We start from the raw sequence: 18,443 nt of genomic DNA, 5'->3' as shown, positions 1-18,443 counted from the left end.
GAGCCTGGGTAACATAGCAAGGCCCTAATTCTTGGAGAAAACAAGCAAACAAAAAAACACAACCCAACAAAAAGACTCTCTTCAAAAACAAGGTCATAGGAACTGCTTTACCATATATCAGGACTCATAAAATTACACTAAGTGCATAGACGAAATATTGGCTATAACACCAATATTATTTAATAAATCAGAAATTTATGAATTTATGAAATTTTAGTTATGGTAATGCCTATCTTTATGGAAAGAAGGAAAGAAAAACCCATACCTGATACCTCCCACAAAAATCAAATCCAATTTAGTTTAAGATCAAAACATGAAAAGCAAACTTTCTGCTCAGATGATAACAATATCTTTATGACCTCAGAGTGTGGAAGAATTTCTTAAACACAAAGAAACAAAAAGTATAAACAGTGAAGAAAATTAAGAGTTTGTGTTTACAAAAATACACTATAAAAGAGTGGAAAACAGACAAGATATTGGAATCATAACTGACAAAGGAATAGAATTCAGAATAAAAAAATTTGTATTAATAAGATAAATACAGCCGGGGATGGTGGTGCATCCCTGTAATCCCAGTAGCTTGAGAGGCTGAGGCAGGAGGACTGAGAATTCAAAGCCAGCCTCAGCAATTTAGTTAGACCCTAACTCAGTGAGATCCCATCTCTAAATAAAACACAAAAAAGGAGCTGGGGATGTGGCTCAAGCGGTAGCGCGCTCGCCTGGCATGCGTGCGGCCCGGGTTCGATCCTCAGCACCACATACCAACAAAGATGTTGTGTCCGCCGAAAACTAAAAAATAAATATTAAAATTCTCTCTCTCTCTCTCTCTCTCTCTTAAAAAAAATAAAATAAAAAAAGTCCATCAACAACTAAAAAAATTAAAAAAAAAAAAAAAAAACACAAAAAAGGGCTGAGGATGTTGCTCAGTGGTGAAGTGCCCTGGGTTCAATCTCTGATACCCCCCTTAAAAAAAAGATGAATGTACATGTACTGTTATGTTGTGTGTACATACAAATATGTAATAACAAATCCCTATGTTATGTGTAATTATAATGAACTAATAAAAAGGAAAAAAGATCAATACACATAGCCCAATAGAAAACAGGGAATGACTTGAATATTTTACAAAAGGAGAAAGTCAAATGGCCTATAAATCTAAGAAAAGACAATCTCATTAGTAAACAAGGAAAGGAAGATAAAAATATCAATATATGATTATACACCAATTATATTGACAAATGTGTGATAACACTGTTTGTTAGAAGGTGGAACAATAGGTGCTGTCAAACATGGCATGTTGAAGTGTCATAGTAAAACTTTTTTTTAAAAATATTTTTATTTTTTTTTAGTTTTCGGCGGACACAACATCTTTGTATGTGGTGCTGAGGATTGAACCCGGGCCGCACGCATGCCAGGCAAGCGCACTACCGCTTGAGCCACATCCCCAGCCCAATAAAACTTTTTTTTTAAAAAAGTTCCTCATTACCTGGAGAAGCTGAACATAAAACCCAGAAATTGCACTCCTAGGTGCACATTTACACTAGGATACATATACAAGAATGTATTATGGTTTAATTTATAGCTTGCTTTGTAAGATTATGTAGCAATGAAAATAAATGAACTACAGGACATTAATGTGGATGACTATCAGATATATAATACTTAGCTAAAGGAATGTATATGGTTCAAAAACTGCTAAAACTAATATTTAAATATGCATAGGTGACTAAAGCTATTTTTTTAAAGGTAAGGTTATGATTTCCAACAGTCCAAAGAGTTGGTAACCTCCAAATATGAAGGATGTTGATGTAATCTATAAGGAGTACACAGGGGCTTTCAAGGGTTTGGCAGTGTTCTATCAATTCTTGTGGTTAACTTTAATGTTTAAAAATAATTTTAATATATTTCTTATACACTCTTCTATATGAATGATTTACAGTAGAACATTTTGGAAACACATCTTTTTAAAAATATTTTATTTTATTTATTCATATGTGGTGCTGAGGATCAAATCCAGGGCTTCACACATGGTAGGCAAGCGCTCTACCTCTGAGCCATAACCACAGCCCTTGGAAACACATTTTATGAGCTCTAATGTAAGACAGCAGTGGAATATCATTGATTATTACAGTGTTAATTATATTTACAATGAATGAGTCCATGTGCTGGAAACAGAAGGTGCTAAGATATTTGAGGAAGGAAGAGTGAAATATGAGCTCAGAACCTATTGTGGAGCTTATGATCAAGTTAGGGGTTTAAGACATAGCCATTGGAAGATAATATGGTGTTATAATACCTATTTGAAAATTATAGGCAATAAATTCTTTAAAAAATTCTTTTTTTGATTAATGAACATTTATTGTGCATTGATAGAACATGTTAGATCCCAAGAGAGATGTAAAGACATGCACATCATAGTCTCTGCCCTCAGACTACTCCTAATATAGTTGGGGAAGCAAAACAGAGATGTGAGAAGCTAAATAAACAAATGTTACATAACTAGGATGATGCCTTGAGTGTCAATGTTGATGTGTAAGGAAAATAATTTGGAATATCTACTGACAGTTCCCTTTCTTATAAATGTTTTTAGAAATTTGAAGTAGAAACATATTTGCTTTTCTGTTGGAGAGAATGTTAATAATAGCTCTTGCAAATTACAAAAGACTCCCAGGCATAAATAAACCTAATTTGTGGGGAGCAAAAAAATCAATTATTTAGACCCTGTAAACACTGTTTCCTAACTTTTTACACTGTACTCAGGGAAAAATGGTAATAATGTAGATGCAAGGATTCTAGAATTTTCACTGAATTCTAGTATTGAGAATGACAGAATAGCTGATTTGGTAATTAACTTTTCCACCACAAACGACTATAAAATCTGTGCAAATAAATAATATACATTCTTTCCAAGTGAATATATAACATTAGCCAAAATGAACCATAGAGTACAACAAAGCAATTTTCAATGAATTTCAAAGAACTGAAGTTATGTAGTATATATTTTTTGATCTCTTAGAATTATATTAAGGCTCAATGATAGAAAAATAACTAAATAGCACTAAAAGTTTACAAATTAAATTGCACAGTTCATCTGGGTAATCCATTAATTCAAGAAAATGTTGCACTGGAAATTAGAAAATATTTAGTTTTTTAAATTTTATTTTATAGTATAATCCATTTTGACACATAGTACACAAATGGAGCACAACTTCTTATTGCTCTGGCTGTACATGGTTCAGAGTTACTCCACTAATGTAATCATACATGTATAAGGATAATAATGTCTGTCTCTTTCTACCATCCTTCCCATCCCCACAACCCCACCCCTCCCTTCACTCCCCTTTATACAAACCAAAGTTCCTTCATTCTTCCCCTGTCTTCCTCCCCCACTATGGATCAACATCTGCCTACCAGAGAAAACACTGGGCTTTTGGGTTTTTGGGATCGGCTTATTTCACTTAGTATGATATTCTCTAGTTCCATCCATTTACCTGAATTGCTATAAAAATTCTTTAAAGAGATTGTGAATTATATGATTAAGAGATGCTTAGCAGAGGAATTGGTAATTGAAAAAGTACTTGACTATTATAATAAATAAGCATTATATCACATTGGTATTGGATTCAATAAGTGAAACATTTGTAAGATTGTTTTAAGTACTTGTTCATGGTCTGAAATAAAGTCCCATACAAATAATTTGATGTAAATATATTCTGACCTTTAGAATGCTAAAGCATATACATAAATATATGCTTGAATTCTCAGAGTTCTAACCTTCTGATTCATTGTGGAGTTTGTTTGTTTTGGGGCTTTTTCCGTTGTTACTCAGTATTAAGCCCAGGGGCACTTAAGCACTGAGCCAAATCCCCAGCCCCCCCTTTTTAATATATATTTTATTTAGTTACAGAGTTTTGTTGAGTTGCTTAGGTCCTCATTAAGTTGCTGAGACTAGCTTTGAACTCAAAATCCTTCTATCCTGCCTCAGCCTCCCCAGCTGCTGATTTTACAGGCATGCACCACCACACTCGGCTCATTATGGTGTTTCTAAGAAGCCAGAGATCTGACTCATTGTTTTGTGCCTTAATATCATCTGGGAATGTAGGCTAAAGAGGATGGTAACTTCTTTTATTATAAAATATTTGGGAGTTGTCTGTGTGGAAATTGGCAAGCAGTAATGACAAGACTTCCTTCAGTTTATACAAGATGTTACTGCATAGAAAGTCTCGATTTGTAAATGCCAGACATGAAGGTAGACTCATACTTTAATACCAAGAGCAGATGATAGACTTGAAGAGTTAAGGCACAATAATTGTGGCAATCTTGATCCAAATACTGTTGTTTCTGTTTTAGATTACAAGGTATCTGAAAACTCCAAATTAGTTATTGTCACAGCAGGTGCAAGGCAGAAAGAAGGAGAAAGTCGCCTTGATCTGGTCCAACGTAATGTGACTATCATGAAATCAATCATTCCTTCCATAGTCCGTTATAGTCCTGATTGTAAAATGCTTATTGTTTCAAACCCAGGTGAGTACTTCTTCCTTTTTTTTACTGATAAGGATGATTGTTCATACCATTCCTTCTTTTTGAAATTTCGTTGAGGTAAATTTATGTATAATAAACTGCACTCATGCAATGAAAGTATACATCACAATGACGTTGGTTTTTTATCAAAGGCGTGGCATGGTTCTGGGGAGATAGAATCCAGGACTTGGCATATGCTAGGCAAGGACTCTACCACAGAGTTACATCTCCAGCCAGTGCAGGAAATTTTGTTAGATATAATCAGTTATGCACCACTGTAATCAAGATTCAGAACATTTCTGTTATTTGAAAATTCTTTTGTGCTCCTTTGCATTTCATCTCTCATTCCATGTCTGGCCTCATTTCCTGGAATTTTATATACCTAGAATCATAGTGACTTAATCTTTCTCCTTCCACCCAACATGACTATTTTGGGATTCATTCATGTTGTTGGGTATACCAGTGATTTGTTCCTTTTTATTGCTGACAAGTATTCTTTTGTTTATACATTTTAAATACTCATTTCACCTGTTGATAGATACTTAGTTTGCAGCTATTATGAATAAAACTAATATGAACATTTGTATGTAAGTATTTACATGGTCATATGCCTTCATTTCTTTTGGGTAAATACCTGGGGCAATCATGGGTGGGTTATGGGGTTAGTTTAAGTTTAATTACTAGAAACTATCAAAGAGTTTTTCAAAATGGTTGTTCCTATTTATATTCCCACCAGTACTGTAAGAGAGTTCTAATTGCTTTGCATCCTTGCCAATATTAGGTATTGTTGGTCTTTTTAATTTTAGCCTCACCATCTTCATTTTTGAAGGAAAAGTTCTGACTCATAATGTGTATATTGGTACTCTTGCTACTGTCCCAGAAATCTCTTAAGTGCTGTTCATTTTTCTTCATTTTTAAAAGTTGAAGTGAAGGGCTGGGGTTGTGGCTCAGCGGTAGAGCTCTTGCCTAGCATGTGCGAGGCTCTGGGTTTGATCCTCAGCACTACTAAAAATAAATGAATAAAAAATAAAGGTATTGTGTCTGACTACAATTTGAAAATATATATATTTAAAAAAACTAAAGTGAAATCCACATAACATGCAATTAATTAAAGTGTACAATTTAATGGCATATAGTATGTTCACAATATTGTGCAATTTTGGTTCTTTGTTCTTTTTCCTTTCTGTTCTTCAGACTGTAATATTTCAGTTTACCCATCTTTGAGTCACTGATTCTTTCTTTTGATTTTTCATTCTGCTGTTGAGCTGTTCCTGTGAATTTTCATTTGTTCCTTTTCCTTTTCATAATTTCTACTTATTGATATTCTCTATTTGGTGAGAAAATGTTCTCATGTTTCCTTGGATTTTTTCCTTTAGATCTTTAAACATGCATTCCTTTAGCCCTTTAAGCATATTTTAAATAGTCATTTAAAGTATTTGCCTAGTAAATCTTTGTCTGGGATAGTTTCTATAGGTTACTCATTTCCCCTGTGTTTCTTTGTGTGCCTCACAATTTTTTTGTTGGGGGTGCCAGGGTTGAACTTAAGGGCACTCGACCACTGAGCCACATCCCAGCCCTATTTTGTATTTTATTTAGAGATAGGGTCTCACTGAGTTGCTTACTCTTCCCAGCTAGATATACTGATTATTAGATGTGCAGACAGACATATTTGGTATCTCAAAAGAGGATTTTTGCATTTTAAAATTCTTGTAGAAAACAATTTAACATTTTAAAAACTATATCTTTTCTTGTTAATTTTCTTCACATTAAACTCTAATGACTCTGTATTTGACTCCAAGATAATGTATCTCTCTATTCAGAAAAGCAAATTGTAAAAAGAAGTTACTAGGGGCTGGGGTTGTGGCTCAGTGGTAGAGTGCTTGCCTCGCACGTGAGAGACCCTGGGTTCAATTCTCAGCATCACATAAAAATAAATAAACAAAATAAAGATATTGTGTCAATGTATAACTAAAAAAAATCTTTAAAAAAAGAAGTTACTATGACTCTTTCTCTAACATGAATTGTTCTCCCCAGTGGATATTTTGACATATGTTGTCTGGAAGATAAGTGGTTTACCTGCAAGTCGTGTAATTGGAAGTGGATGCAATCTAGACTCTGCCCGTTTCCGTTACCTCATTGGAGAAAAATTGGGTGTCCATCCCACTAGCTGCCATGGTTGGATTATTGGAGAACATGGTGATTCTAGTGGTAGGTATAAATCTATTGTTATTCTCTATCTTTATTATCTTTAATAATGCTTATTTTCTTCAAAATCTATTTTTTCTGATGTTTATATAGCTGCATAACCTTTATTTTATTGCTATTTTCCTGGTGTATCTTTTTCTATTTCTTTATTTTACTTTTTTAAAAAAAAGTTTAGTTGAAATAACAATTATACATATTTAGAGGGTACAATGTGATGAATTGATAAGTATTAATTATGTAATGATCAAATCAGGATAATTAGCATTATATATCACCTATAAATTTGTTATTTCTTTGTGATGATAGCATTCCAAAACTTTTTTTTTTGGCTATTGGAATTGACAGTACATTATTGTTAACTATAGTTGCCTCAACGTGCAATAGAGCACTAGTACTTAATCCTATCATAACTTTGTACCCATGAACCTCCTTTTCCTTTTCTCCTTTCCAGTCTCTGGTAATAACTGTTGTATTCGTCTATGCTGTTAACATTTTTAGATTCCACATTTAAGTGAAATAATACTGCTTTTGTCTTCCTGTGTCTAGCTGATTTTGCTTATTGTTATGTCCTCTAGTTCTATCCATGTTTTTTGAAAATGAAAGAATCTTATCTTTTTTTAAAAAAACATTTTTTTAGTTGTTGATGGACTTTTATTTATTTATATGTGGTGCTGAGAATTGAACCCAGTACCTCACACATGCCAGGTAAGCATGGATTACTAGCTATGACCCCAGCCTAGAATCTCATCATTTTTTGGGAGTGAATACTATTCTAGTGTGTGTATCCATGTGTATCTTCCATTTTTAAAAAATCTATTCATCAATTCTTGGATATTTGCAAATCTTGGCTACTGTAAATAGTACTGCAATAAACATAAGTTTATTGTTGTGTCCCTGTGTCAATATCCGTATAGTCAAGCTATTTCTTGAGTATGCTTGTGATTCATTTCTTTTGGATATACTATAGGCCCAGTAGTGGGATTGCTGGACTGTATGCAGCAATTATAATTATAATTTTAATTTTTTGAGGCACCTCCAGGTAATTTTCCATAATGGATGTACTAATTTATATTTCATTACCTTGATTTTCTTCTTTATGTTTTCTTTAACATTTTGAAGTTATGGTTATCATTGTTCATTTTTTTTAAAGAGAGAGAGAGAGGTGGAGAGAGAGAGAATTTTAATATTTATTTTTTAGTTATTGGCGGACACAACATCTTTGTTTGTATGTGACGCTGAGGATCGAACCCGGGCCGCACGCATGCCAGGCGAGCGCGCTACTGCTTGAGCCACGTCCCTAGCCCATCATTGTTCATTTTGATTTTTAATCTTCCTAGTTAGAGATTTGAAAGTTTGTGTATCACCATTACAGTAACAGCATATTCTGAATCTGATCATGAATTTTACCTCTACAAGTGAGTTTTATATTTTCATGATAGTAATTATTATTCCTTTTTCTTCTAGTAGAAGCAAGTCCTTCAGCATTTCTTGTAAGACTAGTCTAGAGGTGATGAGTTCCCTCATCTATTGCTTATTATGGGAAAGCCTTTTTATCTTTTTTATTTCTGAAGAAGAGCTTTGATAGATAAAATGGTCTTGGCTTACAGTTTTTCTCTTTTAGCCTTCTGAATATATTATTCCATTCTCTATTGACCTGAAAATTTTCTTCTAAGAAATCTGCTATTAGCTTAGTGGGGAATTACATATAATTTAATAATTTCCTCTTGCAGTTTTTAAAATTCTCTCTCTGGGCCTGGGGTTGTGGCTCAGTGGTAGAGTACTTGTCTAGCACATGCGAAACAAAGGGTTTGATCCTCAGCACCACATAAAAATAAACAAAATAAAGGTATTGTGCCAAAGTATAAATAAATAAAAAAATTCTCTCTATCTTTCTCTCTCTTTTAATGATATTTATCTTCTGGTTGAACTTTCTTTCAGATCATAAATTATTTTCCTCATTTCATTGAATTGCCTTTTTCCTCTTACTGATTTTCCCTTAGGATCATTATTCTGAATTTCTTTCCAAGTAATTAGTGAATTTTCCTTTCTCTGGGGTTAGTTACTGAGAGTTATTGTGATTCTTTGCAGTGTCATGTTTCCTTGTGTTTTTTCATGCTTATTGTGTCCCTGCACTGTTATCTATACATCTGGTAGAGTGACTTTTCTTGGGAAGTATTTTTACCTTTCCTAATATGTCCCAGGGATTGCTAATATGTCAGTTGGGTAGGGTGTGTTGTGTTTGATTCTAGGTAGGCACAGCAGTATAGTTTCTGAACAGTTTCTTCAGCTCTAATCAATATCATTGATGCCTATGAGTGCCTTGGTGGCCAAGGCAGCAGGAGTCTGTGCAGCTATTCTTCTAAGTTGAGTGTGGCCTCCCCACTAGGGATGGGGGCAGGGACACTAAACAGCTGTGTACACAAGGGCTGTTCAAGAATTACCTCCATTTGAGGGGCTGGGTTGGAGGCTAACTGGTCTCTACCAGGTGGCCTGTGGCTTAGTCTGCACTGGGAATGAGATCACTACAAGATCAAGGGTATGAGGGGCTGTCTGGGCTCAGGGAGCATGGCTATTTTGCTGGGCCTAGGTTCTATATATCTGGGGTCGGGGTGCTATACCTACCAGTATGAGCATAGTACAGTGGCACTGGAGCCTTGAGGATGGGATGATATGATGAATTATGGCTCCCAGAGACTGCCATTTTAGGCTTGATGGATGTCTCCTTCCCAGGGATTGTCTTTATCACTGGGAAGGGATGTATTTGGGGAAGGAGCAATGTTATGGATGTTTGGCCTTCTTCCTCACTTCCTCTTCCCAGGCCACACTATTTGGGGTTTGTCATTTTCTATATCTTACACATGAAATATATAGCAGTTTTTAAAATCAATTTGAATATTTGTCTTCTCTGGAGCATTTTAATTTATTGTGACTTTTCAACATCTTTATTAAGATATAATTTACATATTATAAAATTTACTCATTAAAGATGTACAATTCACTGATTATTTATATATTTGCAGAGTTACATAGCCATCACTACAATATAATTGCAGAATATTTTCATTATTAGGAAAAGAAGCCCTTGTTCTTACCCCCAGCCCCAGGCAACCACCAGTCTGCTTTCTGCCTCTATAGATTTGTTTATTCTGGATTTTTCATATAATTGAAACAATATTGACTTTAACTATTAAGGCACCACCAACCTCTCTTCTGAATTTAAACCCTTAATCTCTGATACATAGTTACAATATTGTACTTCTTACACTATTCTCTAATTGTATCATATGTATAAATCTATTTTTTTCAAAATGACAGTGAACCTACTGAAAACAGGGATTATTTGTTCATTCAGTTGTTTAGTCAAAATATTTAATGTACCTAGATCCAACCACCTGGGAGGCTGAGCAGAAAAATCATTTGATGCTAGCCTGGACAATACAGTGAAACCCTATCTCAAAAAAAAAAAAAGTGTTCTTCTCTTTTCTTTATACTCCAAGAATTATAATAAAATGTTTTTATTTGAGTTGGACAAATACTTCTTAGTCTAATTCCTTAATCTGACTCTGTTGCCTGTGTTTATTATTCTAACTCATAATTCAGCTCTTCTTCCTGAAGAGGCAATTAAAAGATAGTTTTACCAGAAATATCTTAATATCTCACATTTAATATTCCATAATTTTATTTTTTTGACTGGCATTAATTTCAATATAGTTAGTATTCTATTTGGAATGATTTTCAAATTTAAAACAAAATTTTATTTAATTAATTTGGGAGGGGGTTGTCAATGGACCTTTATTTTATTTATTTATTTACATGTGGTGCTGAGAATTGAACACAGTACCTCACACCTGCCAGGCAAGCTGTCTACCACTGAGCCAAAACCCCAGCTGTAGGGGCCTGGGGAAAAATAAATAAACAAAAATAAAGGTATTGTGTCCAACTACAACTAAAAAATAAATGTTTAAAAAAAAAGCCTCCCGTAAAAATTAAAAAAAAAATTTTTTTTGGTAGTTGTGGGTGGATAGAATGCCTTTATTTTACTTGTTTATTTTTATGTGGTGCTGAGGATTGAACCCAGTGCCTCATGCATGCTAGGCTAGTGCTCTGCCACTATTCTACAACCCCAGCCTACCAAAACAAATTTTTAAAGTGTACAATTAGGGTATTTTCTTTGTAACAATACAAAAACCTTAGAAAGCTTTAGGTTTGATTACCATCTTTCTTTATATATGTAGTTATTAATTTCTTATCTGATTCCATCCTACTTTTGTATCCTCTAAACTAGTTATAATTATTATTTTTTGAATAATCAATGTTTGGTTTAATTTATGTACATTTGCTGATTTTTATTGCTTTATGTCCTGCATCTAATTCCTTCCTCTGATTTTTATTTTTCTTCCTGAACTGTGTCCTGTCCTGTCAGTGTTGTTTATATTAAGGTGTTTTGGTTTTACCTCATTCCAGAATGATGGTTTAACTGTGTATGGTATTCTGGATTGGCAGTTATTCCCCCTTAGTTCTTTGTTACTGTTGAAAAGCAAGGTGTTAATTTGTTATTCTTTTCCCTCTAATTTCTTATAATATTGTATCTTTCTTATTGGTCCTTATTTTTTGTGGAATCTGCGTTTTGTATATTGCTTAAAAATGCCTCCTCTCCCACACAGTTACCAATTCTCCTATATTTTCTCTAACACTTTATAATGTTATTTCTTTTAATTCCCTCTTTTGTCTATTTGAAATGTATTTTTTAATATATGGTGTAAGATTGTAATTTAACTTAAAAAACAGTTAACTAAAATAACTCATGCAATATTGGCCAGAAGAATTTATTCTGAAATACATTTTTTTTTTAGTGCCCTTGTGGAGTGGAGTGAATGTTGCTGGTGTTCCTCTGAAGTCTCTGCAACCTGACTTAGGAACGGACTCAGACAAGGAACAGTGGAAAACAATCCATAAACAAGTTGTTGAAAGGTAACAGTACTCATTCAATTTTTTAATATAATAATCAACATTAATAAATTTCACAGCTAGGCGTAGTGGTGCATGCCTGTAATCCCAGAGGTTTGGGAAGCTGAGATTAGGAGGATCACAAATTCAAAGCTAGCTTCAGCAACAGTGAGGCACTAAGCAACTCCTGAGCTGCTGGGATTACAGGCATGTGCCACCGTGCCCAGCCCCAGCCCTTTTTATTTATTTATTTTTAAATTTTATTTTGAGACAGAGTCTCACTAAGTTGCCCAGGCTGGAATTCTCCTGTCTCAGCCTCCTAAATAGCTGGGTTTACATGTACCACTATGTCTGGCTTCTGGCCAAATTTTTCCATGGTTGATTACATTAATCAACTTCCCAAATATCTTTTCACTTTGGTAGTCATTACTGATATGTTTAATTTTCTTTAATTTCTTTAAGGGAATCTGCAAACTCTTGTAAACCACATAGCTTTGAATGAGAGATTAAATTAATGTCTAGCAAACAAAACATTAGTTTTATAGTATTGTTTCCTATAATTTTCAACAAGGTCCCTTTACTGGATAATTTCAGTAGTAAGGATCATTGAAGACCATTTCCCGGTAAATTCAGGAATCTATGTGGCCTGGAGTCATAACTAGACTTCAGCCACTAAGAAACATGTTTTAACCAAGTGTTATGAAACAGCCATTTACTTCCCATAGAGATGTCACAGTGTTGGACTTTTCATCTTTCCATTCCCTAATAATTATACTACAAAGAATGTTAGTCCCTTTTTAGTTTGAAACATGGTTTCTTTTCTATTTATTTATTTTGTACTGGGGAGTGAACCCAGAAGCCCTTAACCACTGAGCACATCCCCAGCCACTTTTTGTATTTTATTTACAGACAGGGTCTCTCTGAGAAGAGCCTTGCTAAATTGCTGAATTTTTTGAATGCTCAATTCTCCTGCCTCAGCCTCCCAAACTGATGGGATTACAGACAATTCCCCTGCCTCAGCCTCCCATGTCTCTGGGATTACAGTTGTATGTCACCACACCTGGTTTGTATTTCTTCTTTTGATAGTGTCAGATCATTTGCTCATTTTTAATTGATTACTTGGTTTTTTTTGTTCAGCATTTTGAGTAATATATTCCAGGTATTAGTTCTTTGTTAGATGGATAGTTTCTCCCATTCTGTAGGTTGTCTTTTTACTTTGTTGATTTTTTTTTGCTATATAAACTTTTAAAAATAAAGTCTCATTTGTTTATTTTTAATTTTTGTTTCCTGTGCTTTGGGGGTCATATCCCAGAAGCCATTGCCTATACCAGTATCTTAAAAGTGTTTCCTCTTTTTTTCTAGTAATTTCATGGTTTCAGGTTTTAAATTCAGGTCTTTGATCCATTTTGAGTTGAGTTTTATGTAGGGTGAGAGTCAGGAGTCATGTTTCAATCTTCTATATTTGCATCAACAGTTTTGTTTTCATCAGTATGATTAATAGCAATAAAAGGATTATATTTATCAATTTTCTTCTTTCTTTGGACCGATCTTAGTTATTCCTGAAAGATAGCTGTCATCCAGATCTCACTGGTCTGGATTTGTCCCCAGTTATCTAGTGCATTACTTTGTTCATTTTAATTCATAGACAGTAGGCAATTATCCAACCGATTACTAGGCAAAACCTGTATCCCTTTCCTTTTACTTACCCTACAGAGTCTTAGTCATATTGAATGGAGGGCCTAAAAATGCTTTTGACATGAATCAGCATGGTCTCTAATAGAGGCCCTGGTTTTGGATTGATAGTAAAAGCACAAGACAACACAATAGGCATATGGTCTGTATATACACCAGCTTTATACAACCATGTGTATTATGTGCAGTCCTTTAAAACTTCCTGAGTGGTTATAAGATCTTCTGATATAAATGATGATGCTGTATACTATGTTTCCTGAATCATTTCTTAAAGCTAACTAAATTTAGGGCTAAGTTGAAACCTCTTTGTTTTGTGAGTTTGTTGGTCCAAACCTGAGACCACTGTTGGAGGCAAAGCAAAAATCTAATACATGTTTATTGTAGAAAATTTGGAAAAGCATAGAGAAGGCTCACCTGTAAACCTTTCATTTAAAAATAATCATTATTAATAACTTGGTGCATTGATACCATTCTAAAATTTTGATAAAAATTTTTTTTTTAACTATAGTTGGACGCAATACTTTGGTTTATTTATTTTTATGTGGTGCTGAGGATCAAACCCAGAGCTTCACATGTGCTAGGTGGGCACTCCACTGCTGAGCCGCAACCCCAACCCCTAAAAATTTGTTTTTCATAAGAGATAAAATAAGTATTAATGTTTAAAAGACTGTTATTTTTTTCTTTTATTTATTTATTTTTTTAGAGAGAGAGAGAGAAATTTTTAATATTTATTTTTTAGTTTTCGGCTGACACAACATCTTTGTTTATATGTGGTGCTGAAGATCGAACCCGGGCCGCACGCATGCCAGGCTAGCGCACTACCACTTGAGCCACATCCCCAGCCCTTTTTTTTCAATATTTATTTTTTAGTTGTAGTTAGACAAAATACCTGTATTTTAAAATTTGTTTTAGAGTGAAAGAGAAATTTTTAATATTTATTTTTTAGTTTTCGGTGGACACAACATCTTTATTTTACTTTTATGTGGTGCTGAGGATCGAACCCAGCACCAGGCGCATGCCAGGCAAGTGCGCCACTGCCTGAGCCACATCCCCAGGCCCCCTTTATTTTATCTATTTTTATATGGTGCTGGCAGGGCTTCGCACATTTGAGGCAAGTGCTTTACCGCTGAGCCACAACCTCAGCCCCAAAAGACTGTTATTTTTTAAAAAATATTTTTTAGTTGTCAATGGATCTTTTATTTTTGTTTATTTATTTATTTGTGGTGCTGAGGATCAAACCCAGGGCCTCACACATGCCAGGCAAATGCTCTACCACTGAGCCACAACTCTAGCCCGTGGACTGTGTTATTTTGAAAATATATTATGAACATTTTTCCATGATCTGTTTAGTGTTGATTTAAGGATATAGTCTTGGGAAAAATATGTATACTTGGTTTACAACTATATAAAGTTTCATTGGTATACCAGTAACAATTTTAAAGGATCCGATTCTTTCAAGCTGACCAGATTCTTTGTTTGGATATTTAAGTAACAATATAAAAATATTAAAAAATTGTGGCACATATATCCTACTATTTTGCCTTCATAATAAAAGAATGGGGAATTGATTCTTAAAGCAGATAGTGAAATTTTATGAGAATATTATATTTTGCAATATTCTAATAGCATAATAATTTATGAATAATTTTTAGAAACCTCTAAGAAAATTTTTAGAGTGGGCTTGATATGTATAGTCCCTCAAAATGGATGCTTAAAGGATATTATGTGTTCTCTGAATTGATTTATTATGAATTTGATTTCTTTCCTTTCTACAACTGCAGTGCCTATGAGGTCCTTAAGCTAAAGGGGTATACGTCTTGGGCTGTTGGACTGTCTGTGACAGATCTGGCAGGATCAATTTTAAAGAATCTTAGGAGAGTGCATCCAGTTTCCACTATGGTTAAGGTAGGCTTAAGTTAAAAATTCATTTATCATTATTTCATTAGATATTTATTGAGTCTACATTATATTCCAGGCATTGTACAAGATGTTGAGAATATAATGATAAATGAAAAAGAGACTGCAATCTACCTGAGTGTAATGACAGAATGTACACATAAAATAACATATTGTTATTATTGCTATGTTATAAAAATAAACATATAATAACAAATTGTGATAAGTGTTATATTGAAAAGCTACAAAGTGCTAAGAATATACCAAAGAAGTTTTAACTTCTCTGGTGAAGGGGCATGGTTAGTAGTTAGGAAAGACCTTCCTAAGCTAATAAAATGTGACCTAATTCTAATAATGAGCCAGAATTTATTTGGAAGGCTAGACTTAATGTTCCAAGCAGGAGGAAAACTTACACAGAAGATCTGAGATAGATGTAAGTAGAAGGAACTTGAGGGTTTGAAAAGAAGTTCAGTTACTGAAGTGTGGGGAGCAAGGGGGAAAAGTACGTGGTGAGGCTGGAGAAACCAGTAGGGTCAGGCTATCAAAAGCCTTATATAAAGAGTTTGAGGGGCTGGGGTTGTGGCTTAGTGGTAGTGTTCTTGCCTAGCACATGTGAGGCCCTGGGTTTGATCCTCAGCACCACATATAAATAAATAAATAAATAAAATAAAGGTATTGTGTCAACTACAACTAAAAAAAAAAAAGTTTTGAGTCTTTACTTTAAGAGCAATGCAGTGCAAGGGCCTAGAAATTTTTATTTAAAAAAACATTGGTGTTGCTCTGATGGAGAGAACAGATTTAAAGAAGATAAGAATAGGTATTGGGAAACTTGTTAAAGAGGCTATGCTGTATTCTAGAATAGGTAGAATGGAAGTAGTAGAGATGAAGAGAAGTGGGTAAATTTGAGATGTGAAATTCATAAGACTTGGTAATAGAGAAAGGTCATTCTTAGGTTTGTGTTTTACACAATGAGCATTGATATTGCTCACCAAGAAGGGAGTATTCGGAGGACTAGGCTTGAAGATTGTGTTTGCAGTTTAGACAAGTTGAATTTGAGGAGCCTTTAATATCATGTTATTAGACTCTTTTGGTTAAAAAAGCAGCTCAAAGTAGCACAAATGAAAAAGAAAATATGTTGGGTCATGTAGCTGAAATGCTAAGGAGGCCTGATTCAGGTGCTCAAAAACGGTGTTACAGAGCTGTCTTTTCTTTCCATTTTCTTGACTCATCCTTTAACTTTATTGGCTTCAGTCTTATGTAGCTTTTTCCCTGATAAAAATAGCTCCCAGTAACTGTGGCTTTAGAGCCTGTAATCTAGTCCTCTTTTTGCCTATATTAATTTCCAGATAATTGGACTTTCTGGAATTGTATACCCACTCATGGGATACCTGTCGGGAGGAAGGCAGTTCCCAAAAGGAAAAGAGAGTTTTGGTCAACGAAAAAAGAGGAAGGAGGTGTTAGACAGATGAAGATATAGATATCCCTTATATATGGTAACTGAAGCTGTGAATTTTATTTTTATTTGAGACAGGGGTCTTGCTATGTTGCCCTACTGGTCTTGAAATCCTAATCCTCCTGCCTTAGGCTCCTGAGTACCTGAGATGGGTGCACCATCATGCCCTGCTTGATGCTGACAATTTGAATGACATATATAAAGTAAGAAGAAAGAGATTGAGTCTTGAGAAATTCCAGTATTAACAGCTGAGTTTGTAGTGTGGAGACTACAGAAATGTCTAAGAAGTGGTAAACAGAAAATTGATAGATGTAGTGAAGTTTTATAAAAAGAAGATTAAAAATTCTGGCAAGATAAAGTAATAGAGATCATTGAAAGTCTTAGCAGGAGCTGTTTCATGAAGTAGTACTTGGGATGAAGGCCTGATTGGAGGACACCAGGGTTTATTCAGTCTTGGCATTGTTGACATTTGGGCCACATAATTTTTCATTCTGGGAGTCTGTTCTGTGCAATGTGAGATGTTAGCAGCAACCCATTTATTTATGTTCCCATTTGTTTATTCATTTTCTTTTTCACAATCCATCATGGCAGGAATCTTCTCCCCATTTTGATGCCAGTAGCATACCTCCTTTACTAGTTGTTAAAATCAAAACTGTCTCCAGGGGTTGCAGGGATAGCTTAGTGGTAGAACACATGCTTAGTACGTGTGAGGTCCTGAGTTCCATACCCAGCACCAAAACAAAAAACAAACAACTTCAGATATTATTAAATGTCCCCTGATCAGCAAAAAATCACTGCAAGTTGAGAGCCATGGGAGCTGTTTTGAGGTGTTTGGCAATGAAGGTAAGGAGAGAGAAAGAGCAGTAAGTAGAGAAGAAATTAAGGGTAAAAGAAGTTTGTTTTGGCACTGGGAACTGATCCTTGTATTGTGGTTACATCCCCAGTTCTTTTATCTATCTATAATCTATTTATTTATTGGTACTAGGGATACCCAGGGGTACTTAACCAGTTTCTTTCTTTTTGGATTCTAGGGATTGAACTCAGGGGCACTCAACCCCTGAGCCACATCCCCAGCCCTATTTTGTATTTTATTTAGAGTCGGGGTCTCACTGAGTTGCTCAGCACCTTGCTTTTTTTTTTTTTTTTCCCTGAGGCTGGCTTTGAACTCATGATCCTCTTGCCTCATCCTCCTGAGCTGCTAGGATTACAGACATGTGCCACCATACACGGCTCCTTTTTTATATTTTATTTAGAGACAGGGTCTCCTTGAGTTGCTTAGGGCCTCACTAAATTGTTGAGGCTGGCTTTGAACTTGTGATCCTCCTGTCTCAGAAAATGAGCCACAGGGATTACAGGTGGAGTTGATTTGTTTTTAAAGATAAGGTGCTGATGATAAAGATCAGGTAAAGACCAAGGGAGAGGTCAAAGATAGAAGTAGTAAGCAGAGGGGTCTGGGGTGACCAGAGCATTGGTGAGGGTTTTAGCCCTAGAAGGGAAGAGGGAAGCTAGCTGTTGTAATAGGAGGTAGCAAGGAGAGGATAGGTCTGATGCATGTACATTTGTAAGTTTGTTGTTGGAAGCATTTAATGATTTCTACCTCTTTAGTGAAAGGAGACAAAAATTCTGATTAGGAAAGGCTCAACGAAGTCAGAGTTGAGAGTATCTGAAATAATGTTAGGGAATAATAGGAAATACAGTTTGATTTTTAAAAAGTCATGGGCAATACATG

The 18,443-nt window shown here is 34.9% G+C and overlaps 2 protein-coding genes across 12 annotated transcripts in view; one reads left to right on the top strand and one right to left on the bottom strand.

The window, feature by feature from the left end:
* LOC120889616 (tumor susceptibility gene 101 protein) overlaps window positions 1-18,443 on the bottom strand; it is a 120,233-nt gene that overhangs the window by 23,570 nt on the left and 78,220 nt on the right. The window lies entirely within an intron of this gene.
* LOC101970352 (L-lactate dehydrogenase C chain) overlaps window positions 1-18,443 on the top strand; it is a 31,851-nt gene that overhangs the window by 11,008 nt on the left and 2,400 nt on the right. For 4 of the 5 annotated variants that reach the window (XM_078046376.1, XM_078046377.1, XM_078046375.1 and 1 more), the window contains exons 4-7: window positions 4,351-4,524; window positions 6,556-6,729; window positions 11,580-11,697; window positions 15,147-15,270. In XM_078046376.1, the coding sequence (XP_077902502.1) occupies window positions 4,351-4,524; window positions 6,556-6,729; window positions 11,580-11,697; window positions 15,147-15,270 (590 nt within the window). The remainder of the gene's footprint in view (window positions 1-4,350; window positions 4,525-6,555; window positions 6,730-11,579; window positions 11,698-15,146; window positions 15,271-18,443) is intronic. The other variant, XM_078046379.1, reaches the window with a different exon arrangement.

Source organism: Ictidomys tridecemlineatus, chromosome 4 (assembly GCF_052094955.1).
Source record: "Ictidomys tridecemlineatus isolate mIctTri1 chromosome 4, mIctTri1.hap1, whole genome shotgun sequence".
NCBI classification, from domain to species: domain Eukaryota; kingdom Metazoa; phylum Chordata; class Mammalia; order Rodentia; family Sciuridae; genus Ictidomys; species Ictidomys tridecemlineatus.
The sequence above is the reverse complement of the archived record's forward strand: the minus strand, read 5'-3'. Positions and strand labels throughout refer to the sequence as shown.